We start from the raw sequence: 26,438 nt of genomic DNA on the forward strand, positions 1-26,438 counted from the left end.
GAAGCTCTATGAACCTGACTTTATTTCAAAATGCCAGCGGCCACAACTCGGGGTGGGTTGTTTGTGATGCCAGTCCCTTGACACATTTACATGTGAAGGAGAAACCGTTTCAGCTCCTCGGGGAGGACAAGCCCATTGATCTTGTGATGCTGCTGGGTCCTGAAGCACTTCCGGATCCTAAGGCGGCAGAGCTGCAGCAAAGAAGGGGGCCCTGGAGAAAGATCGCAAGACAAGCCACACGTTGGTGTCATTGATCTAAGGCTACTTCTCCTTTCCTTCCTGACAACAGACAAGCTGCAACACTGTCATAGGGAAATAACATGGTTCTGCTTAAGACCATTTTCGGGCTTTTGTAGTAGGAGGCATTTTTAGGCCACGTTCTCTCTTTTTCTGGTAGCTAGCTGAAATGAGCTTATTCGGTTTTGATTTAGAACAGACTGGAAAAAAAAAGTCAAAGCTTAGTCTCACTAATGGAGGTTTAAGGCAGCTAATTTTGGAATTAGGAAGCCACACAAAATTCCCAATAATGAAAACGAAATTCTCGTTTAACAGCTTTCTTGTGTTTTACCTTAAAAAAGAAGGTATTTCCAAAAAAATAAGGCATTTCTAGATACAAACATTTTTATAATTTAGCAATTTTAAGATATTCGAATATACTGAGCTATCAGTGAAGCCTACGGGTATGTTATCTTCTCCAGGCCTTTGTTTTCTGTTCTGCATTCAGAGCTAACCCAATGCTTCGGCTCAGAGGTGAAAAGTAAACGAGCACAAACTTTGCATCGGGAACCAGCCAAGAGCTTACATTTTAGGACAGTGGTTCTCAACAGGGGGTTGGGTGGAAGGGAAAAGGAAGGGAGACTTGGCAAAGCCTGGAGACACTTTTGTTTGACACCACCTGGGGGAGAGGTGTTACTAGCATCTAGCGGGTCGGGTCGAGGCCAGGGATGCTGCGAAACATCCTAGGGTGCACAGCAGTCCCCAAGGGGCCCAAAATGTCACCAATGCTAAGGCTGAGAAACCCCACTATGAAGTAAAAGGATAGGAAACGATTTCCCCCTACCCCCACCCCCTGCACCAAATTGTAATGGGAACTCTCTTTTTGTTATTAAACACACACACAAAAGCAAAGCTATATACCCTCTAGAATCCCATAGAGCAGTGGCCCTCAATCCAGGCTGCATTTCAGAAGCACCTATCAGGGGGAGCTTTAAACCACAGGACGTTGGGCCCCACCCCAAGGCCGTTGCTTCTGCTCATGCTGGGTGGAACCTGTGCATCCAGATTTTTTAAAGGCACGTGCCCCAGGTCATCTTATCGTGGAGCCAGGGTTGAGAACACGAGTGAAAGGATACAGCGGCTCGGCTTTGCGACGGCAGCCCTACAAGCCGAGGAGCTGGGCAACCTGTATCAGCGCAACGGTAGGCAAGCAAGTAAAAAGAAGAAATAAGGGCAGAGAGACCCCTCCACAACCAAAGAAAGCAATGCAGTCCTGTCAATGTGGACGTCCGAGCACATTCACAAGGCCCCCATCGGGCCTTAGGGCACCTTCCGGACTCTGTTCAGGGGACTCAAGGCAGCTCCTAATGAACTGCTTCCTGGTGGACTCAAGGCATATGTTAACAAACTGCAAAAAGTACTCGGTGGGGAAACGGAACTTACTTCCATCTCACTAAGGAAGGTCGAAGGACGTGGCTAATCATATGCGCTAGACACGTGGGCGCGGACAACTGTGGGACGTACGGATAAAGCAGTATCGGAAGATGCAGAAAAGCAGGACATCCGAGGAAGGTCAGCGCAACTACCGCTACTAATTGAATACCTGCTGCTTACCCTAAGTAGGGTGATGCACAACAAGTGTAGCCTTAAGTCCCAGAAATAGAGCTGAAAACCCACTATAGCTCCTGCCATGCTGGGCTGAGAGTCATTTTTAGTTTTCATTGTGTGCCGTGAGTAAACACTGCTTTAGATGCTTTTCGAGGCCAGTGGGGTGGTCATACTCCTGAACTCCTTTCCTGGGACATCCAGAGACCGAATTTGCTGTGTTGGATCTGCAGGTCTGGCTCTCTGCACTTGGCCTGGCCCCACGCCCTGTGGGCTTCCAGACTGCTGAGAGGTGACCTCACCAAAACCCCAAAAATGACTCATGGAGGCAAAAGCAGCAGTAATTTTCTCGAGGAACAAATGACATTTTATAAAGCAGTGCGATCATTGACCACACTGTCACCAAAATGGGAATTAAAGGAATGAAAGGCAATGCAGGTGGGACACCTGGGTGGCTCAGTCGTTAAGCGTCTGCCTTCGGCTCAGGTCATGATCCCAGGGTCCTGGGATCGAGCCCTGCGTCGGGCTCCCTGCTCTGCAGGGAGCCTGCTTCTCCCTCTCCCACTCCCCCTGCTTGTGTTCCCTCTCTCGCTGTCTCTCTCTCTGTCAAAAAATAAATAAAATCTTTAAAAAAAAAAAAAAAGAAAAGAAAAGAAAGGCAATGCAGGTGCCTACAAATGGCCTGCGGAATCGAGTGGAAGGGAAGAGTCAGTGGGGGCAATTTGAAAATCCAATGGGATTTTTTGCTGAGGCAGGGGATGAGGGACTGTAGATATAGATACTGATATATAGATATGGATACACACACACACATATACACACATACGCACACACACGCATGCACGTGTGTGTGTGTGTGCACGACTTTGTAACTTTAGGGGGCCATGAGGCACTTTTGCTTTTGTGGATCTCTTTCCCAAGTAAAAAAAAAAATGGTATTTTACCACTCTGTCGGTATAAAGACACACATAATCCAGGTTGAGTTTTATCCCTTTCTTCCTTCGGATTTTAAAAGAAATGAACACATTTCTATGGGCCCCTAAAAACATGGGCCCCAAGCATTGTGTCGTCTGTACCTGCTGGAGAAATGGGCCCTATATATAGACAGATAGAATTTTTTAAAAAACAATCATCGAAATGCAGGGAGAGTGGCCTGGTGATGATTAGTCACACTGCTTAACGTAAAGGGGTTTCTACTGAGCTGTGCCTTATGCCTGACACTGCTCACGGAGGACAGGCCTCGTCTGGAGGCCCTAAGGCAGGGCTTTGGCTGCAAGTATGCTGGGCAGTCGGAGTAGGAGGAGGAAGATTCTGTGGCCGCTTTACAACTTTGCACGGAGCTAAGCCTAATCCTCAGCGTGCAGGCAGAATACAACCCGATAACCTGCCATCAGAACCCCTCAGGTAGGGAAGCCTGCTTCAAAGTCCCACAACCCCGAAAACGTAACAAAACCCACACTTGAGTAAAAAAGCAGATCCTGAGCTGGCTGCTCTCCGTTACAAGGGACAATTAGGAACGCCATCGGAGGGGTCTCTGCTCCCAGCCCACCCCCAACCTCACCACCCTATCCCCTTGCACGGCTCTCAATGACAGTGTTTAGTTGTTTGGGTTGCAAGCGTCGGTTCCTATTTGTGGGGGGAGTGTGGACTTAGGTGTTGATTGACTTGCAACAGTAAATGTCTTCAGATTGCTGTCGATCATTAAAGGAAGACCTTGTAGCACTTAACGAGTAGCCTTCTTGCCCCCAGAAAGCAAGTGCAGCAGTTTGGCCCATGTGTAGTGCATCCCGGGGGCATGGTACAACCCCGAAGAGGATTCTGTTGCATCATCCTAAAGCATGTTTTAGATATAATATCGAAAGTTTAGAATAATGTTAATTCTTTCAAAGCTGGCCTACCCCATACATGAACACGAGGTCATCCAAAACAGCCTGTCTCAACATCCCAAGCGACAGATGGTTCTTTACCACGTAACCGGGACCATACCTTGTTGGACACTAGATTATCTCAGCTCCCCACATTCGCTGGCGGCAGAGAACGGTCTTTCATACAGTATCAGAAGTCAGAACTCGGTAAGTACCTGCCTCCTGCGAGAGCCCACAGGAGTCACTATGGATTAGGGCTTAGGTTCGGGCAAAGGAGAAGCACCTTCTCTCTGCAAGAAGAGCTGCATCAGGGGGCTCTCTGGAGGCACCAACTCCGAGGGACGTTTGCCTTCGGCGTTCTTGGCCTGGGTGTCCGCTCCGAAGTCCATGAGCAGCAGTGCCAGGTCTCCACAGGACGCTCTGGCCACTGCATGAAGAGGGGAGTCCAGACCTCGGCCTTGGTTCACGCTGGCTCCTAAAGAGTCACAAGAACAACAGAGGCAGCCAGGGAGCAGAGTCCAAGCGTCCCCCTTCTCACAGCACTGTGCCCCCAAATCCCTTAACAAAAGCGCTTCGACAGTGGGCCTGACAGTCCCGGGAAAATGGGAGATGACTTCAATCCATTGAATAAGACGGGGAAAGTGCCATCAGACGATGTGACTGAAGGTACAAGGCGAGCTATATAGCATACGCGGTTTAAAACCTTGCCTCTGAGTGCTGACCACAGGCGTGCTACCTACAAGTAAAATCCTCTTCAGGAGTAAGGTGGATTTCTAGGACCACCCCAAGCCAATTCCATCCCTACGCTCTCTACAAATCCCCAGTCTGGCCAGCTGCAGGCTCCCACCGGGACATGTGGGGACATGTGGCTTTGCCTGAGCTGCAGTCCCCCTCGTAAAATGGAAACCAATGCCCCTGGACAAATAGTAGCTGGATTGTTTCGGTACTGTTCTTGGTTTTGTGAGGGAGGAGAAACCCTACCCTTCCCTGATGAAGACCTTAAAATCTCCCTAGAGCATTGGGGGTGCGGGGAATGAGGGAGGGAGAAAAGGACAGTGGGAAGGAGGGAGGGAAGGAGAGAGAGAGAAGGAGAATGAATCTCCTAATTCATGGCAATGGCTGCCAAATGAGTAGAAGGCAACAAGAACCACAGGAATGTTCAGGGGAAGGGAAGGGTTACTGGAGTTTTAAAGAATAAGCAGGACTCAGGTCATTACAAGGGTGATGAAGTGGAGTTCCAAGGCTGAAGAAGGGTCTGGACAACAGCAGGGAGATGAAAAAGAATGATGTGACACGGGGCTTTCCGAGGAACACAGAAGATCGACAATGAGCTAAAAATGGGGCAAGCTGAATCTCCAAACCAAGGCAAACTGCAGAAGAAGGCCCTGGGGGGAGGCCGAGCCCGGCTCCAGCTGCTGTACGAGTCCTGCCGGGCTAAGAATGACTGGCCAGAGGGAGGAGGTGAGACGGAAGGGGGGGAGAACAGACAATCACCGAGGACCACCCTGGGAGGAGATACGCTCATCATCATCGTTCTCATTACAAGTGAGAGAGCCAAAGTGCGAACAGTGTAAAATCTATCCTCCCCGGGAACACAGCCACCCCGAACCCTGACCTCATCTGACGCCGTGGTGCACACTCTTCCCCCTGCTACAATACAAACTGCTTTAAAAGACGTTCGGGTTACTTGTCATTTTCTTTCCTTGTTCCGTGTGCTTTTTGCATTACCTGACTCAAGAAGCTTCTTGGCACAAGCCACCTGCTGGTTTTCACAAGCCAAATAGAGCGGCGTGCCCAGGTGGCCAATGTCATGGTCCACGTCGCCCCCGTGAGCCGCAAGGGTCTCCACACACGCCACATGGCCTGCAGCCCAGGGCAGAAGAAAGACATTCTCTTAGCCAGGGAAACACCACCTTCCCTCTCTCCTGCGTGCTTACGCTTGCCACGGACCAAAAGCTATTTCCCAGTTACTGGGCTGCCTGGAGGAGGTTCTCTCTCTGCAGCTCCGGGCGGAACTCCACTGGGGTTTCCGAGCCACGGGAAGCAACCAGCAACCTGTTGCAAGTGGCTGTGGCCTTTCAGTCAGACTGAATACAGAAATGGAAGGGGGAATGGGCAGAGGGCTGGAGGAACAGGGACTGCACGTAGGCCTGAAGAAGAAAGGGCATGGTATGGGCCATGGGCCCGAGGAGGCAGCCCAGAAGCTCACCCACGGCCGGCCCGGGGAGAAACAGGCCACTGTGGACACAGGCGAGGCTGAGAAGCAGCTGCCCAGTCCAACCCGAGTGGGGCCCAGCCTGGCAAACTAGGTTGGTGAAAGCCGAATCGCTCTTGCTTGGTCTAGAATGTCATGCTTTCAACACTACTCCTTTGCGTTTCTCTCTCTCTCTTTTTTTTTTTTTAAGATTTTATTTATTTATTTATTTGACAGAGAGAGACACAGCGAGAGAGGGAACACAAGCAGGGGGAGTGGGAGAGGGAGAAGTAGGCCTCCCGCCGAGCAGGGAGCCCGATGCGGGGCTCGATCTCAGGACCCTGAGATCATGACCTGAGCTGAAGGCAGGCGCTTAACCAAGCCACCCAGGCGATCTCTTAACGAAGAAAAGTCAATGCTTTGGGAGATAATTATCATAGGAATGGATTCAGTGAAATAGGGCTGCTGTAAAGGCTCATGGGGAGCCATTCTGTGACAGCCACTGGGGAAATAAACACTCTTCTGGCCACGCGTGGTCATGATGGTGACAATGGGGAGAAGCAGAACTTGCCATTGTTTTGTACCAGACTATGGTGTTATGAAAAGAATTACCCCAGCTGAAGAAGTTCTGGAGACCTAATATACAGCATGGTAACCATACGCAACAATACCATAGTGTATGCTTGCAATTTGCCTAAGAGTAGATCTTAAGTCTTCTCCCCACACACAAAACATGGTAACTCTATCAGGCGATGGATGTGTTCATTAATTTGATTGTGGTAACCGTTTCATAATGTAGGTGTCTATCAAGTCATCATGTTAGTACACCTTAAATATATACAAGTTCATTTGTCAATGTTAACTCAGTAAAGCCCGGCATGGTGGAGAATTACCCTGAGCTATATATAGCATCTTATATTTCCAAAAATTGCAAGTTTGTTTCACTTAGAAAACCTAGGTGGGGGGGTGGTGCCTGGGTGGTTCAGTCAGTTACGTGTCTGCCTTTGGGTCAGGTCATGACCTCAGGGTCGTGGGATGGAGCCCCATGTCGGGCTCCCTGCTCAGCAGGGAGTCTGCTTCTCCTTCTCCGTCTGCTCCTCCCCCTGCCTGTGCTCTCTCCCTCTCTGAAAAATAAATAAAAATTTTTAAAGTCTTGAAAAAAAAAGAATATGATTTTAAGGGTAGTTGGCTCAGTCGGTGGAGCATGCGACTCTTGATCTGGGGGAAGGGGCTCCCTGCTCAGCGGGGAGTCTGCTTCTCCCTCTGCCCCTCCCCCTGCTTATGCTCTCTCTCAAATAAATAAATAAAATATTTTTTTAAAAAAGAAAACCTAGGTGGCCCTGAGACAATATTCTTTAGGGCCCTAAAAAAAAAAAAAAAAAGAATAGAATAGAATTTGTTTTATAAAATAATTTGAGAGGCATCTGGGTGGCTCAGTCCATTAAGCATCTGCCTTCAGGTCAGATCATGATCCCAGGGTTCTGGGATGGAGCCCTGTGTCAGGCCTGCTTCTCCCTCTCCCTCTCCCCCTCCCCCTGCTTGGTTGTTCCCTCTCTCGCTGTCTCTGTCAAACAAATAAGTAAAATCTTTTTAAAAAATTATTTAAAAAAATAAATAATTTGATTTTTCTGGGGTCATGGGTTCAACAATGTATTCCACACATCTTGATGGATAGTCTACCATGTGCCAGACCCTGTTCCAGAACCACAGCCGTGAACAACATTCCAGATGCTCTGAAAAGGTCATTCCCAAACTTTTTGTGCATCAGAAATCACCTGGATGCTTGCTAAACAAAACACAGATGGCTGGGCCCCACCCCAGAGTTGCTGAGTCAATGGGTTTGGCGTGGGGGCCAAGAATCTGCAATCGCCTGCCAGGCCAGGCTGATGTTTCTGGTCCCAGGGCCCCACACTGAGAAAAGATCCCCTAAAGACACCCTTCCTCTCACAACAGTAAGATGTCTGTTGAAGGAGGGGTGGAAAACGTAAATTCTCAACAGATTTACCTCTCTTAGCTGCTTCATGGATGGGGGACGCCAGATCACTCGCCGGGTGGGGGCTGGCCCCATGTTGCAGAAGCAAATTCACACAGTCCTGGCTGCCGCTGACACACGCATTAAACAACGGGGTGTGCCAGTCAGTAGTGACACCATTCACCTGGAAAGAAAAGCTCCAGGCTGAAAGCAGGCAGTGGGCTGTCCCGGGTTCAAATCTAGGCTCCACTACTTTAAGCTGCTATCTAACTTCTCTGAGCCTTCAGTTCCACAGCTATAAAATGAGGACAAAAATGCCAAATTCCACAAGGCTGTGAAAAACTCAATGAGGTAAAGCACTGAGAACATGTTACCGAATATTCTATCACTTCCCTGCCCCCAGGAACATGAACTTTGACACTAGTCAGGATAATCCTATATAGCTTACAAACTAATATCCCTGCTTTAAACATTCCATTCTAGACCTGTCCCACCCCAATCCAGTATCCTTTCCAGCAGTGAGAGTAACCTTTTAGAGATGTTACTGTATTATTTTTAAAAAATTTCAAACAGGACTTTCACAGAAATAGAGGGTGAATATGTGCCGAAGATTTTCTAGAACTAGTGAGATGGTACAGCTGGCTCAAGGGAGAATTTATATCTTCAGTCAATTAAATGCTGAAATAAATCTGCTAATAGATACAAGACTGGTTAATGTCCTACAGGGCCATCAAACTAGAGTCTTTGGGGCCATCTTTTCTAACGTTGGAAATCCGACCAAAGCTTACAAGTTCACATCTGACTTCGCAGCGTTTGGGCTATAATCAAATAGGGAAGAGCAAAGCCAAACGCAAATTTTCTACATTATTAAGCAAAGATATTATGAAGACGATGAAATCATTCTCACAAGCCATTTCCAAGGAAGGCGAGGACTAGTGAGGCACAAAAGATGTCCAGGGTGCCAAGTTTAAGGGGACACTCCCTCCCAGGAGCACGTGAGTGCTCAACAACCCTCAGAGGGAGAGGCTTCCTACAACTGGCACCTTAGGTGTCTCTCAGCCTCTCCACTGTCCTAGCCCTGTGTCCACGAGTGCAGTAAGTTTTCCTAACCCCAGTATAAACCCGATGATGCGCTCACCTACGGCTCTCTACTACTGCTCTCAGGACAAAGCCCATTTTCTTGGCAGGGACAACGAGGCTGTTTGTGTTCTGGCCCCTCTTACCCACTCTGCTCTGCGGCCATAAGGAGTGATTTGAAGTTAAAAAAAAAAATTGTTCACTTCCACTTCCAAGTCTTTGCATTTGCTCTTCCCAGTGGGTGGGAAGCCCATAACTCGCCCCAACCCACGACTCAGCGGGCGGATTCCAACAGGTCCTTCGCGTTTTGGCTTAGACATCATTCCCCCAGGAGGCCTCTTCAGATTTCCTCTCTCACCCCATCAGAAAAGGCCAGCAACACTTCTGTGTGCTCCTAGCAACCACCTTAGTATTCACGCTTGTCATTTGATGGCAGTTTGCAAAAACGACCACAGATTCTCTGCAGAGTATGCATATCGCTTTGCGACGCAGCGTTGCAATTCCTGCCATCACAAGATGGAGACTTCTTTTCCAATCCTTGAATCTGGGCTCACCCACGGGACTTGCTTTGCCCAATGTGACAAGAGCAAATGGGAGGCAAGCCGAGAGCTTGCCTTCTTTTGATGCTCTTGGCATCCCTGCTACCAGGGGAAGCAGGCCAGGCCACCTGGGAAAGGATGCGAGAGAGACCACACAGAGGTTTCCTGTCTCCCCAGCCACCCCAGCAGGGTCATCACGAAGCAGTCTGCCCCAGCCAACCTGTCAGCTAACCTGGAATGCCTAAGTTAGCCTAGCTGAGGTCAGCCAACCCAGGCCAGACCTGAAGAACTATCTGGCCAGCACAAGGAACTGTGAGATAAATAAATGGCTCTTGTCTTAGGTCATTAAGTTGCGGTGGCTTATTACATGGCCAAATATAACGGGTAGACACAGTGTTTGGTAATCTCCCACTGGGGCGGAGATGCTGTACATGCCACAAAGCTCTTTCCTCTCTCCGGGGCACACAGCTTCATTGTTATTTTCCCCCTCTTCTCAGCTATGGACTCTAAAGCTCAGAACCTAAATAACTTACCCAAGTTTCCGACATTAGCAAATGGTAGACACGGTTTGGGACCATTATTCAGGTCTTATGGGGCCAAACGTTCTATATTTCTATAATATTTCATTACCTTCCAGCCATGGGAACAAAGGCAGAAATCCAACAGCTATTTATTAGTAGTGACTGTTAAAGAAAATGATGCAGACTCAAACCATTACTCCCTAGCTAAAAATTCAGTACTTCATCTATCGCTAAGGCAAAGCAGCTTGATAGATGTAATACTTTTGAAAAACACCCCTCTTCCACCTTCAAATCAGGCTGGTCAAAAATGCCAGAAATTATTCAAAAGGGATGGAAATGGGCATTTGTCATGGTTTCTAAGACATTATTTGAGTCACACCTACCTGAGCTCCATGCTTTAATAAAATGTTTGCACAAGAGGGATGACCTCCGAGACAGGCCTCGTGGAGTGGGGACACACGATCTGCGGTGATGAGGTTCACAGGCCACCCCTGCAGGAGAGGAAGTGGGCAGAATAAGGGGTGCAAAGCCACAGCTCCACAGGGTGGCGTTCCAGCCACACATCCAGCCCTATGACAATGCTCCCAGTCTGACAGTACGCTAAGGTGTTGCTAATGATGTCAAACAAACAAAAAAGGAACTTTCGTGCAGCTGGTGAAAGGATAATATGCCACAGCCACTCAGGAAAACAGTTGGACAGCCTCTTACTAGAGTTGACGAGATGCATCCCTGTGACCCAGCAATCTGACTCTTGGGGATACACATTCTAGACCGACTTTTATCTTGTTCTCCCTCTCTCTTGTCCTCTCACTTGCTGGCTTTTTGTCTCGATGAGGTCCACGACAAGGATCGGAGAGCAGTCTCCAGCCAACAGCCACCCAGGAGCTGAGGCCCTCAGTCCAACAACCCGGGAGGAACTGAACCTTGCCAATGGCCACGTAAGTGAGTTAGCACTCAGGTCCACCTCCAGTCGAGCCTTCAGATGTCTCCGTCTCTGACCCTCACCTTGACTGCAGACTCATACGAGTCCCTGACCCAGGTAAATTGTGTCTAGATTCCTGACCCACAGACACTGTGAGCTAAAACAGGTCTATTACATGAAGCTGCTGAGTTTGGGGGTAATTTGTTACACAGCATGAGATGACTAACGCAGGGCCAAAGCATGAGGTGAACCTCCACTGACAGAGGCAGAAAGTCCTAAGGCTGAGGGGCGATTACGTTCTCACTCTAGGTACTCGAGGTCCGAAGAGCCAAGAGAGTTGTCAGAAGGCCCTGGGGTTCACCAACCTCTGGGAAAATATGCTCTCCAGGAGATGGATTATGAGCCCAAACCAAGCAAAATATCAAAAGAACTCCAGGAGAGGCTCCACAGATGTCCTGATCATGGAATACATTATCCTTAACAGGAGGAAACTGGGTACAATAAAAGTTGTTTTTCTTGGGACACATTAGTTAAGAACATGGTTAGTTTAACTAATGACTTGGTAATACATTGTACCTTTTCTTCCCCTAATAGTTAAAATTTGCCTAAAATCATTCCACTGAATTGCCTCCCACATCATCATTCCTAACAAACATTCTTCCACTTGTGTGACATTTATGAGTCAGTCAGCCTCCTGATCATCCTGTCCTGTCGGCTTTTATTCTCTGATGGGTGACCTCATAGACATACGCCTGAGTCAACAGGATCCTGAATCCAGAGCCTTTCTTTGGGTGGACCTGGGGAGGGGTTCTGGGAGACTCGAAATAACCCGTAAGTTATTCTCGTAAATGAGAAATTCCAACATCCCTTACAGTAGTTTGCCCCCCCGGCCCTGCTGTTCACAGGGAGGGAAGGGACGACATCTTCCCCTCCTTTGTAACCTTGCATCCCCTCTGTACCCAATGAGCACTGAATAAATGCTTACTGACCACCGACTCAAAATTGCATTGATCCCTTCACAAGTGCTGTGCGTGGACTTGAGCGTGGCATCTATTTTATTTTATTATTTAATTGGAGACATCCCCTCAAAGATTTGTTCTCAGATCCTTCTTTGCCCCCCCTCAATGCTCTATATTTGTCCAATCTCTTCCACTCACACTGCTAGAAAACACAAGAAATTCGTAACTCCCCGGGGCAACAGATCATGAGATGAAAGAAGACCTCCCCTTTAAAGGAATTATGTATTAGGTGTTCTGTTATTACCAATGTACTCCTCCGGTTACCAATGCCATTTCTCTTCTTTCTTTCTTTCTTTTTTTTTTTTTTTTAGACCATTGCCATTTCTAAGCAATCATTTGGGTACTTCTACATCAACCCAGGTAAATGAAAATGCAAAAAAGAAATGAGTCACGATACAAAAAGTTTTCACCACACATTACGTAAGCACATGACAAAGAGGGTCCTTTACCTTCAGGTTCACTTTGCAAATGTAGGACTGCCCATATAGTCCCTCACTGAGCTACGGCGCTACTTTAAATGGATGGTGGCAACTGGTCGGAACTATCAACAAATCTGAATCCTAGAATATCATCAGGTGATTTTTAACCCATTACTTCACACAGAGTCCGGTCCCCAGTGGGTTCTCTGGTTTTTAAAACATGGATTAAATGGCTTATCTTTAACCCTTTCTGTAATCAATTGTCCCTCATCTCAGCCTATCATCAGATGCTCTTTTTGACGGGGCCTGGGGGTTGGGCACCCACAGTGACACAGCGCTCGGTACCTGGCAGCTTTCTGTTCCAGCCTCAAACCACATGTCCCCCACCCACCCCCCCACCTGAACCAACCTGAAGACTACAGGAAGGTTCGGCTTTTTCCTTTGTCCTGTACACACCTGACACATCATTCTCTACACGCAGGGCAGAAGGTCACGAGCAGCTGTCTCCCTCACGTTCATCAAACCCATAAGAGGACTTCTTACATTCCCCTCTCCCCACCCCTAAAATCTCTCTGTATGTCTCCAGTCTTCTGTTCTTCCATTGCTCCTTTCTTTGAGAAAGAAACATCTGAGCTCACCCCAACAGCCTGCGACCTCACCTGGTCCCTCTGCCACCTCATGACTTGCCTTCAGCCACCTTCTCACATGCATTCCCCAGCTCTCTCCTCCTCAGGCACACTTTCCTTTTGCCTTTTGAAGTCTTCCCATCTTCATTCCTGACCCTCTACCAAACTTCCATCGAAGGCTCTTCTCCCCTTTGCTTCCCTCCCCTTTATTCAAAAATAGTCTGTCCCCATTGTCTCTACTTCTAGCCCTTCTCTCATCTACCAGCACAATCCTGCTGAAACTGCTTTTAAAGATCACCAGAGACTTCCTACTTATTGAATCCAATATATATTGCCCTGTCCTCTGCCTCCTTCCACCTCTGGATTTGCTATGTATTCATCCCAACCTCGTGAAACGTCTCCTCTGGCTTCGAAAACCAAGTTCTCCCTGAAAAAAGCTCGATCTCTGACCTCCTACTGTCCTTTTCTGTCTCTCTCACTAACTGTGTCCTTTTCCTCCTCACACCTCCTAAATGCAGGCATTTCAAGGATTTGCCCTCAGATCCTTTCTTTTTTCTCTCAATACTCTCTACATATTGTATAGGGCTTTCAAAACTAAATCTCTGCCCCTGGTACATGTTTCTAATTTCCTGCTAAGACATAACCACCTAGAGACCCAACTAACAACATAAACTGAGCCTCTGCCAACAACCAAACTCTCCCTGAAAAGGGTTCCTTGTCTCGCCAGCCCAAATTCTCTGAATGGCCCCACTATCTTGTCTCATACCTAGGATGGAGACCTCAGAGCGGGGGTAAGCAGTGTGATTCCCAAGTTCAAATGCTGGCACCATCACCTAACAAGCAGTGTGACCTTGAGCCGGTTACTTATCTCCCTAAGCCTCAGTTTCCTCTTTTGTAAAATGGGGACAATTGTACCTATCCTATAAGGTTGTTACGAGGACTAAGAAATGATGTATGCTTAGCACGCTGTAACTTGCAGGCAGTCATGATCTGAGATTTCTTCTTATTCTTTACCACTTAGCCTTCCATTAGCTGCCACATCTGAAAGATCTGATGTTTCAGAACACCGGGATCATTCCTCGTTTCCACTCGGTAGTGACTTAGCCCTTTGAGGATTGCAGGGGGCAGCATAAGGAGTTTTATTCAAGGAACTGAACAGCCAGTCTCCACCACTTGCTTGCAGCCAGACCTTATTGCTAAGGTTCTCGGTCTCAGCTGTGCCTTGGAATCACCTGGGGAGCTTTCAAACTCCTGATACCCAGGCTGCATCTCAGAGCATTTGCCATATAATCAAAGGAGGTTGAAGTCAGGTATCAGGATTTCTAAGAGCCCCACCTTATCCCAGACATCTCAAGGCGATTCTAATGTGCAGTCCAGATGGAGAACCACCAAATTAAGGTCCCATGGTACCATGATTGCTTTCTGCTGACCTAACAAACCGCTACTGTTTTTTAAAATAAATTTTTATTGAAGTGCAATAAAGTCCATACAGCCTAAGTGTCAATCTCAGTGAATTATCATAAAGAAAATATACATGTTATCACTACACAGGTAAAAAGCTTGGTATCATCGGTCTTTTCACATTGACCCCTTCCGCTGGGCAGAGCTGGTAGTACCATCTCCTACGTGAAATCTGAATTACCCCAATTACTAATCAGCATAGTGGGATACATTTACTGAATATTTACGAAGTGCCAGTCCAAGTCTCTCACTCATTTTTCTGTCGGGTTGCCTTTTTTTGTATTAATTTTAGACAAGGAATACAGGCCCTTCATTGGACGGATGGATGGATGTACATATATATACATAGCAAATATTTTCTCATCTGTGGCTTGCCTCCTTGCTTTTTAAATATTGCCTTTTGATGAAGAAGTTCTTAATTTTAATGAAATCCAACTTATTGGTCTTTTTGTTTCTTTCCTCCTACTATTTCTTTCACGTCCAATTGCCTTTCTCTCTCTCCTACACTATCATAATGGTCTCTTTTATTAAAAAAAAAAATCCTTGAACAACGAAACCGGAAGGGGAGACAAACCATAAGAGACTCTTAATCTCAGGAAACAAACTGGTTTGCTGGAGTGGAGGGGGGTGGGAGGGATGGGGTCGCTGGGTGATGGACACTGGGGAGGGTATGTGCTATGGTGAGCACTGTGAATTGTGTAAGACTGATGAATCACAGACGTGTACCCCTGAAACAAATAATACATTATGCTAATTTAAAAAAAGAAAGAAAAAAAATCCTTGAACATAGTGGTTCTACAGGAGCTTTTAAAAAACTACCAAAGCGGGGGGGGGGCACCTGGGTGGCTCAGTCGGTTAAGCATCTGGCTCTTGATTTTGGCTCAGGTCATGGTCTCAGGGTCACAGAATCGAGCCCCAAGTCGGACTCAGCAGGGAATCTGCTTGAGATTCTCTCTTCCTTTCCCTTTCCCTCTGCCCCTGCCCCCCCCCTCTCAAATAAATAAATAAAATCTGAAAAAAAAACTACTACTGCATGAAGACTGCCCTAGTTTAAATCAGAATATATGGAGTGAGGCCCAGGCATTGTTGTTTTTTTTAAAACATCCCAGATATTTTAATGTGAAGCCATGGTGAAGAACAGTTATGGATTCAGTTTCTCCCTTCTTGGGCCAAACGAGAATTTCTTTCCTCTTTTTTTTCTCTTTTCTCTTTGTTTTATAGACATTTGAATGTTGGTCTTATTTCCCTTCCTAAAATATGTTTGGTTTAGCAACTGTGTTTGTCATTATTCTTTGATTAGCCGAAGTCTTACTAGATCGTAATCAGAAAATAAATACCATGTGTGATGACGGTAACGGGAATAGGTAATTTACATGACGCCACCTCAGTTAATCCTCGCAGACCCACATAAGGTAACCTAATAGACTGAATTTTTGGTCTTAATTCTTTACTCTCCCATAGCAGTGTAATACATTCACACCCTTGCCATCACCTCACAGTTAATAAAATGTACTTCCTTCATCCTTGACTTCAGACTTGGTCCTCCGACTTGCTTTGGCCAACGGGATGTTGGTAGATGTGACATGAACAGACCGGAAGTACTCTGCCCGGCTGGGCTTGCCCTGCTGTGCTCCAGCCTTTTGCCCTGAGGACGATTATGCCCCTCCATTCGGGGTGGTTTGTTGCCCAGCAAGATCTGACTGATACAGGTCGTTATTGGAATGCTCATTTTATGAAGGCAGAAACTGAGGTTCCAAGAAGATAGGTTGCTCAAAAAATGTGATAGAGCTTAGATAAAGATATGGTTCCATCTGATGTGCAGTAAACATATAAATACTGATTATAAATGAGTATTGGTCCAATTTAATAAGTGATATAAAAGCTACAGTGATCATTTTTCATCCTACCAAAATAAGGTAAATGCTTCATTTTATCTGAGAAGCAGCTTAACTGCTTTTAGCTAGAGTTATGTGTTACTATCTAGATTTCTGTTTATAATAGGCTGCTGCTAGCATAAGCAGCTTAAGATAGTGGCTTAGGGTAGTCTGAAGTTCTTCTTTAGAAATTGTTATCTTACAGGAGGATTTCTTAGTCTAGATAGATCCATGAAATTGGAATTTTTTTTTTAATTTAAAACATTTATTTTCACTGGCAACTACCTAAAATGTCTGATGTCCTTCCATTAGGAATCCAGACAACGAACCACAGTGGTAATACGACTGTCACTGAGAGCAATCACAGACACTTTTATTGCATTACAATTGTTGTAGACATCTAAAATATCTCAAAATACCCACTCAACCTACTTAGAAAATATGGTAGTTACTGGAATCGCCACTAAATCTCATTTAATGCAGTTCATTTGTTCTTTCGCTAATTTGATAGGTCTTCTCAGTATTGGATTTCATGCATTTAAAACATTAGGCCAAGAAGGGGTCCACGGACTTTGCCAGACTGCCAAAGGGTCCAGGGTACAGAAAGGGCCAAGAGCTCCCACCTGAAAAGATCTATAGTCTTTTCAGAAAACAGAACATTCTGAACAAAAACTTTTATTAGAATTTTGAATGATGATTTCAACTGTTTTTACAAGTATCTTTGCCTAAGTTCCCAGTAATTTCAAACCAGCAAAACTCAAATTAACGTGTACTTGAAATTACACCTGTGGAGCGGAGAAACTGGTATCAAACTGGGCAGAGCCACTACCAGCTAGAGGTTCCGTAAGACTGAAAAGGTCTTTGAAATGGTAAGATTACATATTTAAAAAGACATTTTCAAGCATTTCTTTTATACCAGGGGTTTTCAACCTCCGAGCTACTGGCATTTGGGGCTGGATAGTTTCCTGAGGTAGAGGGCTGTCCTGCGCAACGGAGGATGTTTAGTGACATCCTCAGTCTCTATCCACTCAATGCCAGTAGCACTCCCCACCGACCCCCACTCCCAGCTGTGACAACCAAAAATGTCTCCAGACATTGTCAAATGTCCCCTAAGGGGCAAAATTGCCCCAGTTGAGAAAAACTGTTTCGCGTGATAATTTTCAAGAACACAGTCTATGGAGTAAAGTGAAAGCAACTTGAATGCACTAATTTGCCTGTTATTCACCCGATAGGTATAATAGTACCTATGATGTGCATAGAATTATACTAAATTCTAGTATTTACGCCAGCCTCCAGATAAAGAAATGATTAAAGGGGTCGAGATTCACCTCATTTTGCCAAAGAGGAAATTTCTATCTTAATAAATCAGACTGATTTTTTTCTCAGTGTGGTGAGCAATAGGATATTCTTAATATGTCTTTTTTTTTTTTTTTTTTTTTCAAAAGCCACATACCTGGCTGATGAGGTTCCTCAGAGAGAGCAGACGTCCATGGATGGCAGCTTCATGCACAGGAGACCAATCAGACACAACATCTGCATGGAAAGAGAGGAACAGATTATATCCTGCTAACGTGCTATAGACCCAAGGTGCATCCTCGCCCATCAATAAGAGCCCAAGGGGTCTTCCTGGATGGAGACATTGGAGTCAATCAGCCAAGACTCCCATGAGCCCTTCAGCATTTCCCCCTTCTACTGATGCTCCCAGTACACATTTTATGTGAAATGTCGAGATAGCTAAAGAACGAACTCCAGCCAGTCTCCAAACTGAGGACAAAAGAGGTAGATTGGGATGACTGACCACTGGACTTCCATTTACATACTGGTTTCAAAGGCAAAGGGTCCATTTCGTTAAGTGAGAGCTTCACTAATTACCAGCATTAGCGTGTTAAGCTGTGGTGGCCAGTCAAGCTTCCTGCATGAAATCCGAACTTGGTATCTCGGCAAACAGCGCCATATACGAATAGTAGTAATCACATCATTACATACACCATTAGGTTTGAAATCAGATTTAAACAGAACCATATCTATTTATGGACTATCTTCTGTCCCAATATCAAGCACAAAGTAGAGTTCAGTCTAACCTTGTAACAGGGACATTATCTACCCCAAAAGGAAGCATGCCAGTGTGGTTGAGAGAGCTCTGAATTCAGACCCACTTGGCTGCTTCTGAGCTGTGGGTCCCTGGACAGGCTCTGAGCCTCAGTTTCCTTCCCTGTCACGTGAGGACAGCAATAAACTTACCCACAGCTCAATACCTATTAGCTACTATCATTACCCTGCCCTACCATTAAGCAGAGTCTTGATTATACCCCACCATCACTGCTATTTCAAACAGCAAATGTATTCTACGACCATATAGGAAGAATACACATTCTTCGGAAGGAAGCCTGTAAACCCTATCCCAACATATTAAATGGTTTCCTCTCTCTAATTGAACGTGGAGGTAACCCGAATGAGGCAGAGACCTGATTTTCCTCATCTCAAGCTGTGTCTGATTTCCAGAACAAACACAGGAAGTCAGAATGTGACAAGGCAGAATGGTCTGATAGCAGTCACGCCTCCTAAAGGAACCGGTGTGTCTCCTAAGACCTGGGCAACGAGGGCAGTTACTACCGCCTTACCAACCGAAAAAGCCAGAAAGGAGGAGGCTAGGACATTTTGTACTTAACACGCGTTGGCTGAGGTCTGCCTTGCTATCTGGAGCTATCAAGGCCCTGGAAAATCTGTCCCAGGGAGCAAATTACTATCCTTCCAGATGGATTCATGAAGCATTTATAGGTAAGAGGAAGCTGAACAAGCCTACCGACATGCAGTCCATCCAATGCTTTCCTTCTGGGGTCACTACAAGTACCTTACGTGAAATGGCTTGTCCTACCTCCAAAACCTTGTGCTCAATAGAAACTTGATGGCCTCGCAGCATTCTCTGAGGTTCCTGATTCTCTCAGGAAAAAAATATTGCTGTTTCTAGGGCTTGGAGCCTACCCTCCAGACTACAGATACGGAAAGATCTGTCTCCAAGTTAGAATTAAAAGGACAACTAATTCTGCACTCTCAGAGCTAATGCAAAATACAATCCGCACAAAATCTTGAGTGAGAAGGAAGAGCCAAAAATTAAGGTTTTGAAAACCCGTTTTAAAAGAAATTTGCAAATGGTACCTGAATGGATCACCATGTGCGTGATGATTAATCCATTTCTCCTTCCAAGTGTTCAGCTGGTAAGAAACATACCTGGCACATTCCCCTTTCTTAAAGGGAGCTCGGATAATTAGAGTTGACAGCCTAAACAGTCCGGGCAGGTAATTTGGTTCCTATATTGTAACTCTGTTCAGATTTCATAAAAATGATGCAATTATATTATCAACTAGAGACAAAAATGGGCTTTACTTTCTATTCCTTCGTCTTGAAACCATTACTCCTTCCATTTACAGTAAATAAAGAATTGCGTACTCCTTTGAGAGGAATAAAAAAGGGGGCACCTGGGTGGCTCAGTCGTTAAGCGTCTGCCTTTGGCTCAGGTCATGATCCCAGGGTCCTGGGATCGAGTCCCACATTCAGGGGATCCTGCTCTGCGGGAAGCCTGCTTCTCCCTCTCCCACTCCCCCTGCTTGTGTTCCTGCTCTCGCTATCTCTCTCTCTGTCAAATAAATAAATAAAATCTAAAAAAAAAAAAAAAAGAGAGGAATAAAAAAGGCAACCTGCAACGGTTTGGTGCCCCAACTTTAGAATGTGGTATTTACAAAGCAGACACAGTCTGTGTCATCGAGAAGCACAGGATGTTGCCCTGGTGCACGTGGTGGGAGGCTGACCATCTACGTCTGTCTGTCTAACAACTTGATTGACTTATAACCTACATCCCTTCACCCACCTCAAGTGTACAACTCACTGGTTCTCACAGAGTTGTGCAACCGTTACGACTATGGTGTCAATTTTCGGACACTTCCATCATCCCCAAAAGAAACGCCTTGTCCATTAGCAGTCACTCCCCAGTTTCACTGTCCCTGACACCAGGCAGCCACTGATCTACTGTCTGTCTTTATAGATCTGCCAAAGTGAACATTTCATGTAAGTGGAATCACACGGTACGTGGTCCTTTGTGACTGGCTTCTTCCACCTAGCGTCAAGTCTCAAGGTCCATCCACATTATAGTACGTATCAGTACTTCATCCCTTTCCATGGCCAAGTAACACCCACTGTATAGATAGACCGCATTTTATTTATTCGCTCATAGTTGATGGACACCTGGGTTGTTGTTACTTCTTGGCTGTTATTAATGCCACTGCTATGAACACTCATGCGCAAATCTGTGCGTGGCTGTTTTCAGTTCTCTTGGCTTCATACCTAGGTGTGGAAGCGCTGTAGGACACGGGCACCCAGTGTTTAGCCTTTTGTGGATCTTCCAAACTCTTTTCCAAAAGGGTCGTACCACTTCATCTTCCCGTCAGCAGTGTAGGAGGCTTCCCTTTCTAATTTAAAGTCATTTCAGACTAGCGTTCGGTAAGCCTATCATAACGCGTCTATCGCTCCTGCCCGGGAGAAAAACTTGGGTCCTGGCAAAGCCAAACTTCATCTCACATTTATACGAGGACGTCAGCCTCAGCAGGTCTCTGAACAACTGAGTGATTATGTAAAGACTTAAAATCGTGACAGTGGGTAGGGGGACATTTTTCTAGCATCGAGAGCATGGAGATATGTATCTATACGCCTACATGCACACACACGGTTTAGTAAACACCGTAATTTGCAACAGGGACTGGTCCCCACACACTCTCTTTCGCTCTGGAACACACTGAAGAGATGGCAGAGACGGACGTCTTGTGTGGGTCCTGCCCTGGAAGATCAGGGAGAGGTTTCTCCAGGGTTTTCCGGAACCCACACCCAGGCAGGCACTGAGCTATGGATGGCAGCTTTGCCTGCCTTCCTGCTAACGCCAGAGAGAGCACGCAGGCCAGGAAAGGGGACCAATTCCCGCCAGAAGGCGCAAATGCTCCCAGGAGGAGACTGGATGAAGAGGGGACTCAAGGTCACCATCCCCTCTTCCACTGACCCCACCACCATCTTTGAAACTCAAGGGCCATTATCTGTACATGACACAGCCCGGAGTGTATGTTAAGGATTCTTCCCGAACCCTCGCTCAGCCAGGGTCTACTGGTTTTACTGCCAGAAAATCGACGCCCAAGTGGGGTCGCTGGCAATGCCACAGACACAGCAGCGGGGTTCGAGGTGAAAATGGGGCACGCCACGCTCCTAACGAGCCCACTCCACCAGTCCTCCAATTAGTGCCATTAAACCTACTTTTCACTCTCTTTTTTTTTAAAGATTTTATTTATTTGATAAAGAGAGACACAGCGAGAGCAGGAACACAAGCAGGGGGAGTGGGAGAGGGAGAAGCAGGCTTCCCGCCGAGCAGGGGGCCCGATGCGGGGCTCGATCCCAGGACCCTGGGATCATGACCTGAGCCGAAGGCAGACGCCCAACAACTGAGCCACCCAGGCACCCCAAAACCTACCTTTCTCTTAAATCGAGTCTCTGTCAAACCCTGCAGCGCATTAGGAAGGCTGTCATTCCATTTTTATTGCAATTCTGGAATGATTTTTTTTTTTTAATTTTCCATTATTTCAGAAGGGATTTTAAAGGCGTTAATTGGTACATTCTGGGGAGAGCTACTAACGAAGCTCTGAGCTCTGAGGCAGTGGCATAAATCTGCCTCCCTCCTAGGAAACGTTCTGCAAGGTCAAGGGGCAGAAAGGGAGGTTGGGGGGCCGCAAGAGGGCGGGAGCGTCTGCCTTTGGCCTATGGGACGCCGTAAGGGGAGGCTCGGGGGTGGCACCAACACAGCAGAGGAGCTGGGGGCTGGGGTCACAATTCTGATGGACCCGGGCTGGATTTCAGGACAAACGAAAAGAGGAGGAAGAGAAACAGAAACAGGAAACAGAAAGGCCCACTGAGGCAGCTCTTGGGCTAGTCAGACCTGCCCACTGTCATTCTTTCTCCAGCCCCATCGCCCAGCCTCTTCTTTCTTGGTCTCTGTCTGTCTGTCTGTCTCTCTCTCAGGCTGCCTTCTCCACAGGGACCTCACGGCAGCACCCATTCTGCCTGGTCAGGCAGGTTTCCCCAGAAAAGCCAAGGCACCCCGATATCTCAAAAGCCACCATGAGCGCATGGGCTTGCTTCCTTTCCATGCCTGTCGGTGCCTGTCTGCTCCTTAAATGTGAGCCCACTCCCTACAGGGTGGGCTCGACTTTGTGAGGAAAGAAATTTCTCTACAAAAACCTGCAGGAGTAATGACCTACTCAGTGGGTTATGGGTGGTGTTTCGTTTCTCCTTCAGCGTATTCTCCTAAGTTGCTACAAGTAGGTATGCATTGGTTTCCTCGAGCCGCCGTAACAAAGTTGGCTTGAAACGACAGAAATTCATTGTCACCTAGTTCTGAAGGCTAGAAGTCAGATAGGAAGGTGTTGTCAGGGCCATGCTCTCTCCAGAGGCTCTAAGGAAGAATCCTTCCTTCTTTGCCTCCTCTAGCTTCAGGTGGTGACCATCCATCTTCTCTGGGTTTTTTGGCTTGTTAGACGTGTCACCCCAATCTTGGCTTCTGCTATCACAGGCCTTCTCCCTGTCTTTCTCCCCTCTTCTTCTTATGAGGATGCCAGTCATTGAATTAGGGCACACCCTACTCCAGAATGACCTCATCTTAACTAATCACATCTGCAACGACCCCATTTCCAAATAAGGTCACGTTCTGAGGGTTGGGGCTCCGACCTATCTTGTGGGGAGACAGAATTCAACTCATAACAAGGTATTTTCAGGGCAAAAAAAAAAAAAAAAAACATTCCTTTGTCCGTTTGTTTGGTTTTTGCTCCCGGCAGAGGACCGAAGCATTAAACCAGTCTCTACGAAGAGCTGGGCTCTTCTGCATATCCTTTCCTCCCTGGCTTCAGAGAAGGAGGCCGAGAAAGACCTGCAAGCCAGAAAGGCGGCAGCCAAGTTCCCCCAGACGAACAGCACCTAGGCCCTAGTTAACCCCTGACCTGGTCCTGTCCTGGGGGACACGCTTCACCTGAGCTGAGTCTCTCGGCTGGGTCATTGGGAAACAGCGTTCTGGGTACTTGACGTTCCACACCTCACCAAGGCCAGGACTGCAGAAGCATAACCAAGAGCAATTCAGCTAGAACTGAGGTTGTGCCCAAGGGGCAGGGCTGGTGCCAAGCAGGGGGAGCCGGGCTCCACTCAGGAACGGAGCAGCAGAGAAGCCCGGGAGGGCTTCGTGGTGGCAGTGGCCGGGCTGGGGGGCGGAAGGTGAGGGGGACCTGGCCAGTCAGAGGCAGGGGACGAGGAAGGAGGAGAGCAGAGGTGTCCTACCATCTGCCCTTGTGACTTCTGCTTCTTTGGAAACTTTTCTTCCTTTAGTTCCTGGGGAATGACGACATCCGAATCTCTTCCTGCTTCTGTAACTCACTGGTCCTGCACGCTCACCTGCAGGCTTAGCTCCGGGGCTCCATCCCTGGCTCTCAGCTCTGGGCCATGGGACCAGCTCTCCTTTCCCAGAATTTCAGCACAGCCCCTGCAGACCACTCTGAGGTCTCGGCATCCTGACCTATCGCTTTCCCAGCGTCCGGGCCACATGGTCACGCTGTGCGCTTGATGTTCAAAGCAGAAGCCCTGTCCTCCCTTCCTCACTTTGCTCCCATGCCAGCTCCCGTCCCCAGCTTCTCTCTTACCTCGTCCCCTTGGCTGACATTAGTTTAGCCTTCAAAACTTTACAGTTTCGGCTGCCTCCCCTCCTTTAGTCCCAATATTTAATCAAGCAATGTACCCTGAACGTTCTCTCCTTTGAAATTGTCACCCGTTTCCCCTTTCTCTGTCATTTCCCAAATTCGAGCCAAATGTAAGCTCCATGCTTAGATAGTGAGTGCATGGTTCTCCAAGCCTGGTCCCCAAACAGCACCATCAGCATCACCTGGGAGCTTATTAGGAATGCAGACTCCCAGGCTTCACCCAGGCCTACTAGGGCATCAGGAGCCCTGGGGGTGGGGCCCAGCCATCTGCATGCGAACAAACCGTCCGGGTGATGCCCGTGCATGAGACACCTGGAGAACCAGCGGATTAGTGCAGGAATTTCCCCTGATCCCACCATCCATCCTGACTGTAACCACCAAATTCATTTACTTAACAGTCTTCCTTACTGCCAGAGCTCCACTCCAGAACCATCGATGGCTCTCAATTCCCTGCCTCATGAAGGCTTAACTCCACCGAGCCTTTTGCAGCTCCATGATTGAGTTCCATCTCTCCAAACTGGTCCTCCGCAGACTCCCTAAGACTATCTGCATCGTACTTGAGACAGTGTGTCCGCTTTCTGAGCACCAGACCTTTGAGTATATGGGCACCTGCTCCCCTCCACCCACCAATCCTGCCCCAAATGGAGTTGGATCAGGACCTTTAGAAACCCTAATCAGTGAAAAGTGGCTGCCACCCCTCTCTGGAGTGGAAATAAAAATAAACATCATACTTAGGTATAAAATAATCATGTGGAAGTCATCCAGATTACGGATTCTTTCCCAAATGAACTTGGAAATATAATTTGCTGCTTTAAAAATATATTTATCAAATTCATTTTTTAAAAGCAATTTTTGGTGCCACTCTGCTTTCTACTGCTCCAAGTTTGTGCTCAAAAAACCGGATTAGTCCAGTTCTGCCTTTGCGGATCCAAATCCTACTTACCGTGGAGTGCTCTGTTCCTTTTGCAAGTAAAATTGGATACACGGCAGTCTTATCCGCTCAGTCAGTGGGAGGGAAGGCATTTTGTTACTTTATTTCATCTGGGTTTTTTCCCCCTTTCAGCAGCTGTAGGATAGAGTAATAAATCCTACCCTACTGCTCAGTCCCCGCATATTGCCCCTCTGATAGACAAGTGTTATGGGCAGCCTTGCTAATAACATGAATCTGAAAGTCATCATTACTCCTCTAATGCTTAGACCCATTTTTCAGAATCCTTTCAGTCACCAGGCACCTGCTGAATGCTCACAAAAAATGACAGTTGCCCAGAGGCACGAGACTCTATAGTTAGCAAAGCCACCACCTGACAGGTGAGATTCATCCCCATAAGATGCTTCTCCAAAGTTTAAAAAAAAAAAAAAAAAGTCTCCTTTTAAAGTGAATCAATCAGGACTCAATGTTTGGACATCATTTATGAACCCAGCCCCACCTACATGCCAAATACCTAAGACCTTTTCATAAATCTCTTGGCAGTAAAAATATCCTATTTATAAGTTTTATACCTCCGATGTAATATACATGATACATCTGGCCCACAAAGGATAATTCTTTGGAGCTGACGTTTCTACTGGTGAATAAACTGTGACAATTGACTTTGTACAGTCTCTGGGACTCTGCAGATAGAGGTGTACCCCTTTCTGAACAACCGTGTAAAGGATAGATACCTTCCAGAGCTGCGGACACACCCCAGATAGAGCCCCTGCAATCACCCCGCCCTCTCCTCCCCTAAGCACGTTAGACAGCCTCCCCAGCACCCCAGCACTCGGGTTCCGCAGCCCATCGACTCACCCCCCATCCACGGGTTTGAGAGGAGCCTGGTGTCAGGAGGGTCCCCTGGCCTCAGGAACTTGCTGTTCCTGCCCCGTGGTTCACCGTCCATGGTGCCCTCCTGGGCCGGGCAAGCTCTGTGCTCCACTTCAGTTGCTCAGGAGAGTCCAAATTCCATGCCCCCCCTGCTCCTGGGAATTCCAGTGCTGGGGCTGGCTGAGCCTCACCGTCCTGGTCAGACGGTAGAGAACAGCAGAGAACAGAACAGGCGGGGTAATCTGAGCACTACCTGTGGTCAGACGCACGCGCCCAGACACACACACACACACACACACACACGCATGCACACACATGCTCCACCTAGCTGCCTGGAGGTTGGCCAAAGCTCACAACGGCCCCCCAGCCCCAAGTCTGCAAAGTTGCTGATGTCACGTCCTTTCCCAAACTGAGACCAATCAGTGAGGAAGCCTTGGTTTATCAGGAAGGAAAGCCAGTTTGTAACTTTTTGGAGAGCAAAGGGAACAAACAGGGTGGGGGTAAGGAAACCACTCCCTGCTGCAACGTTGTTTGCTCTGCTGGGATCCGCTTGTT

At 47.2% G+C, this 26,438-nt stretch overlaps 1 protein-coding gene across 2 annotated transcripts; it reads right to left on the bottom strand.

Annotated features, from left to right (window-relative positions):
• Nucleotides 1–26,438, bottom strand: ASB9 (ankyrin repeat and SOCS box containing 9). Of its 2 annotated transcripts, none has more exons than XM_045874939.3 (7): nucleotides 25,869–26,438; nucleotides 17,764–17,843; nucleotides 10,373–10,480; nucleotides 7,886–8,036; nucleotides 5,415–5,549; nucleotides 3,902–4,161; nucleotides 1–211 (listed from the first exon to the last, which is right to left on the bottom strand). In XM_045874939.3, the coding sequence occupies exons 1-6, from the start codon at nucleotides 25,957–25,959 to the stop codon at nucleotides 3,938–3,940; spliced, it is 789 nt and encodes a 262-aa protein (XP_045730895.1). In that variant the 5' UTR covers nucleotides 25,960–26,438; the 3' UTR covers nucleotides 1–211; nucleotides 3,902–3,937. The 2 variants fall into 2 exon arrangements, with proteins under 2 accessions (XP_045730895.1, XP_045730885.1); XM_045874929.3 differs by having other exon boundaries at nucleotides 3,970–4,161; nucleotides 25,869–26,430.

Source organism: Mirounga angustirostris, unplaced genomic scaffold (genome assembly GCF_029215605.1).
Source record: "Mirounga angustirostris isolate CCGP_5_RB_7025 unplaced genomic scaffold, mMirAng1.0.hap1 SCAF_11, whole genome shotgun sequence".
In the NCBI taxonomy this organism is placed as follows: Eukaryota; Metazoa; Chordata; class Mammalia; order Carnivora; family Phocidae; genus Mirounga; species Mirounga angustirostris.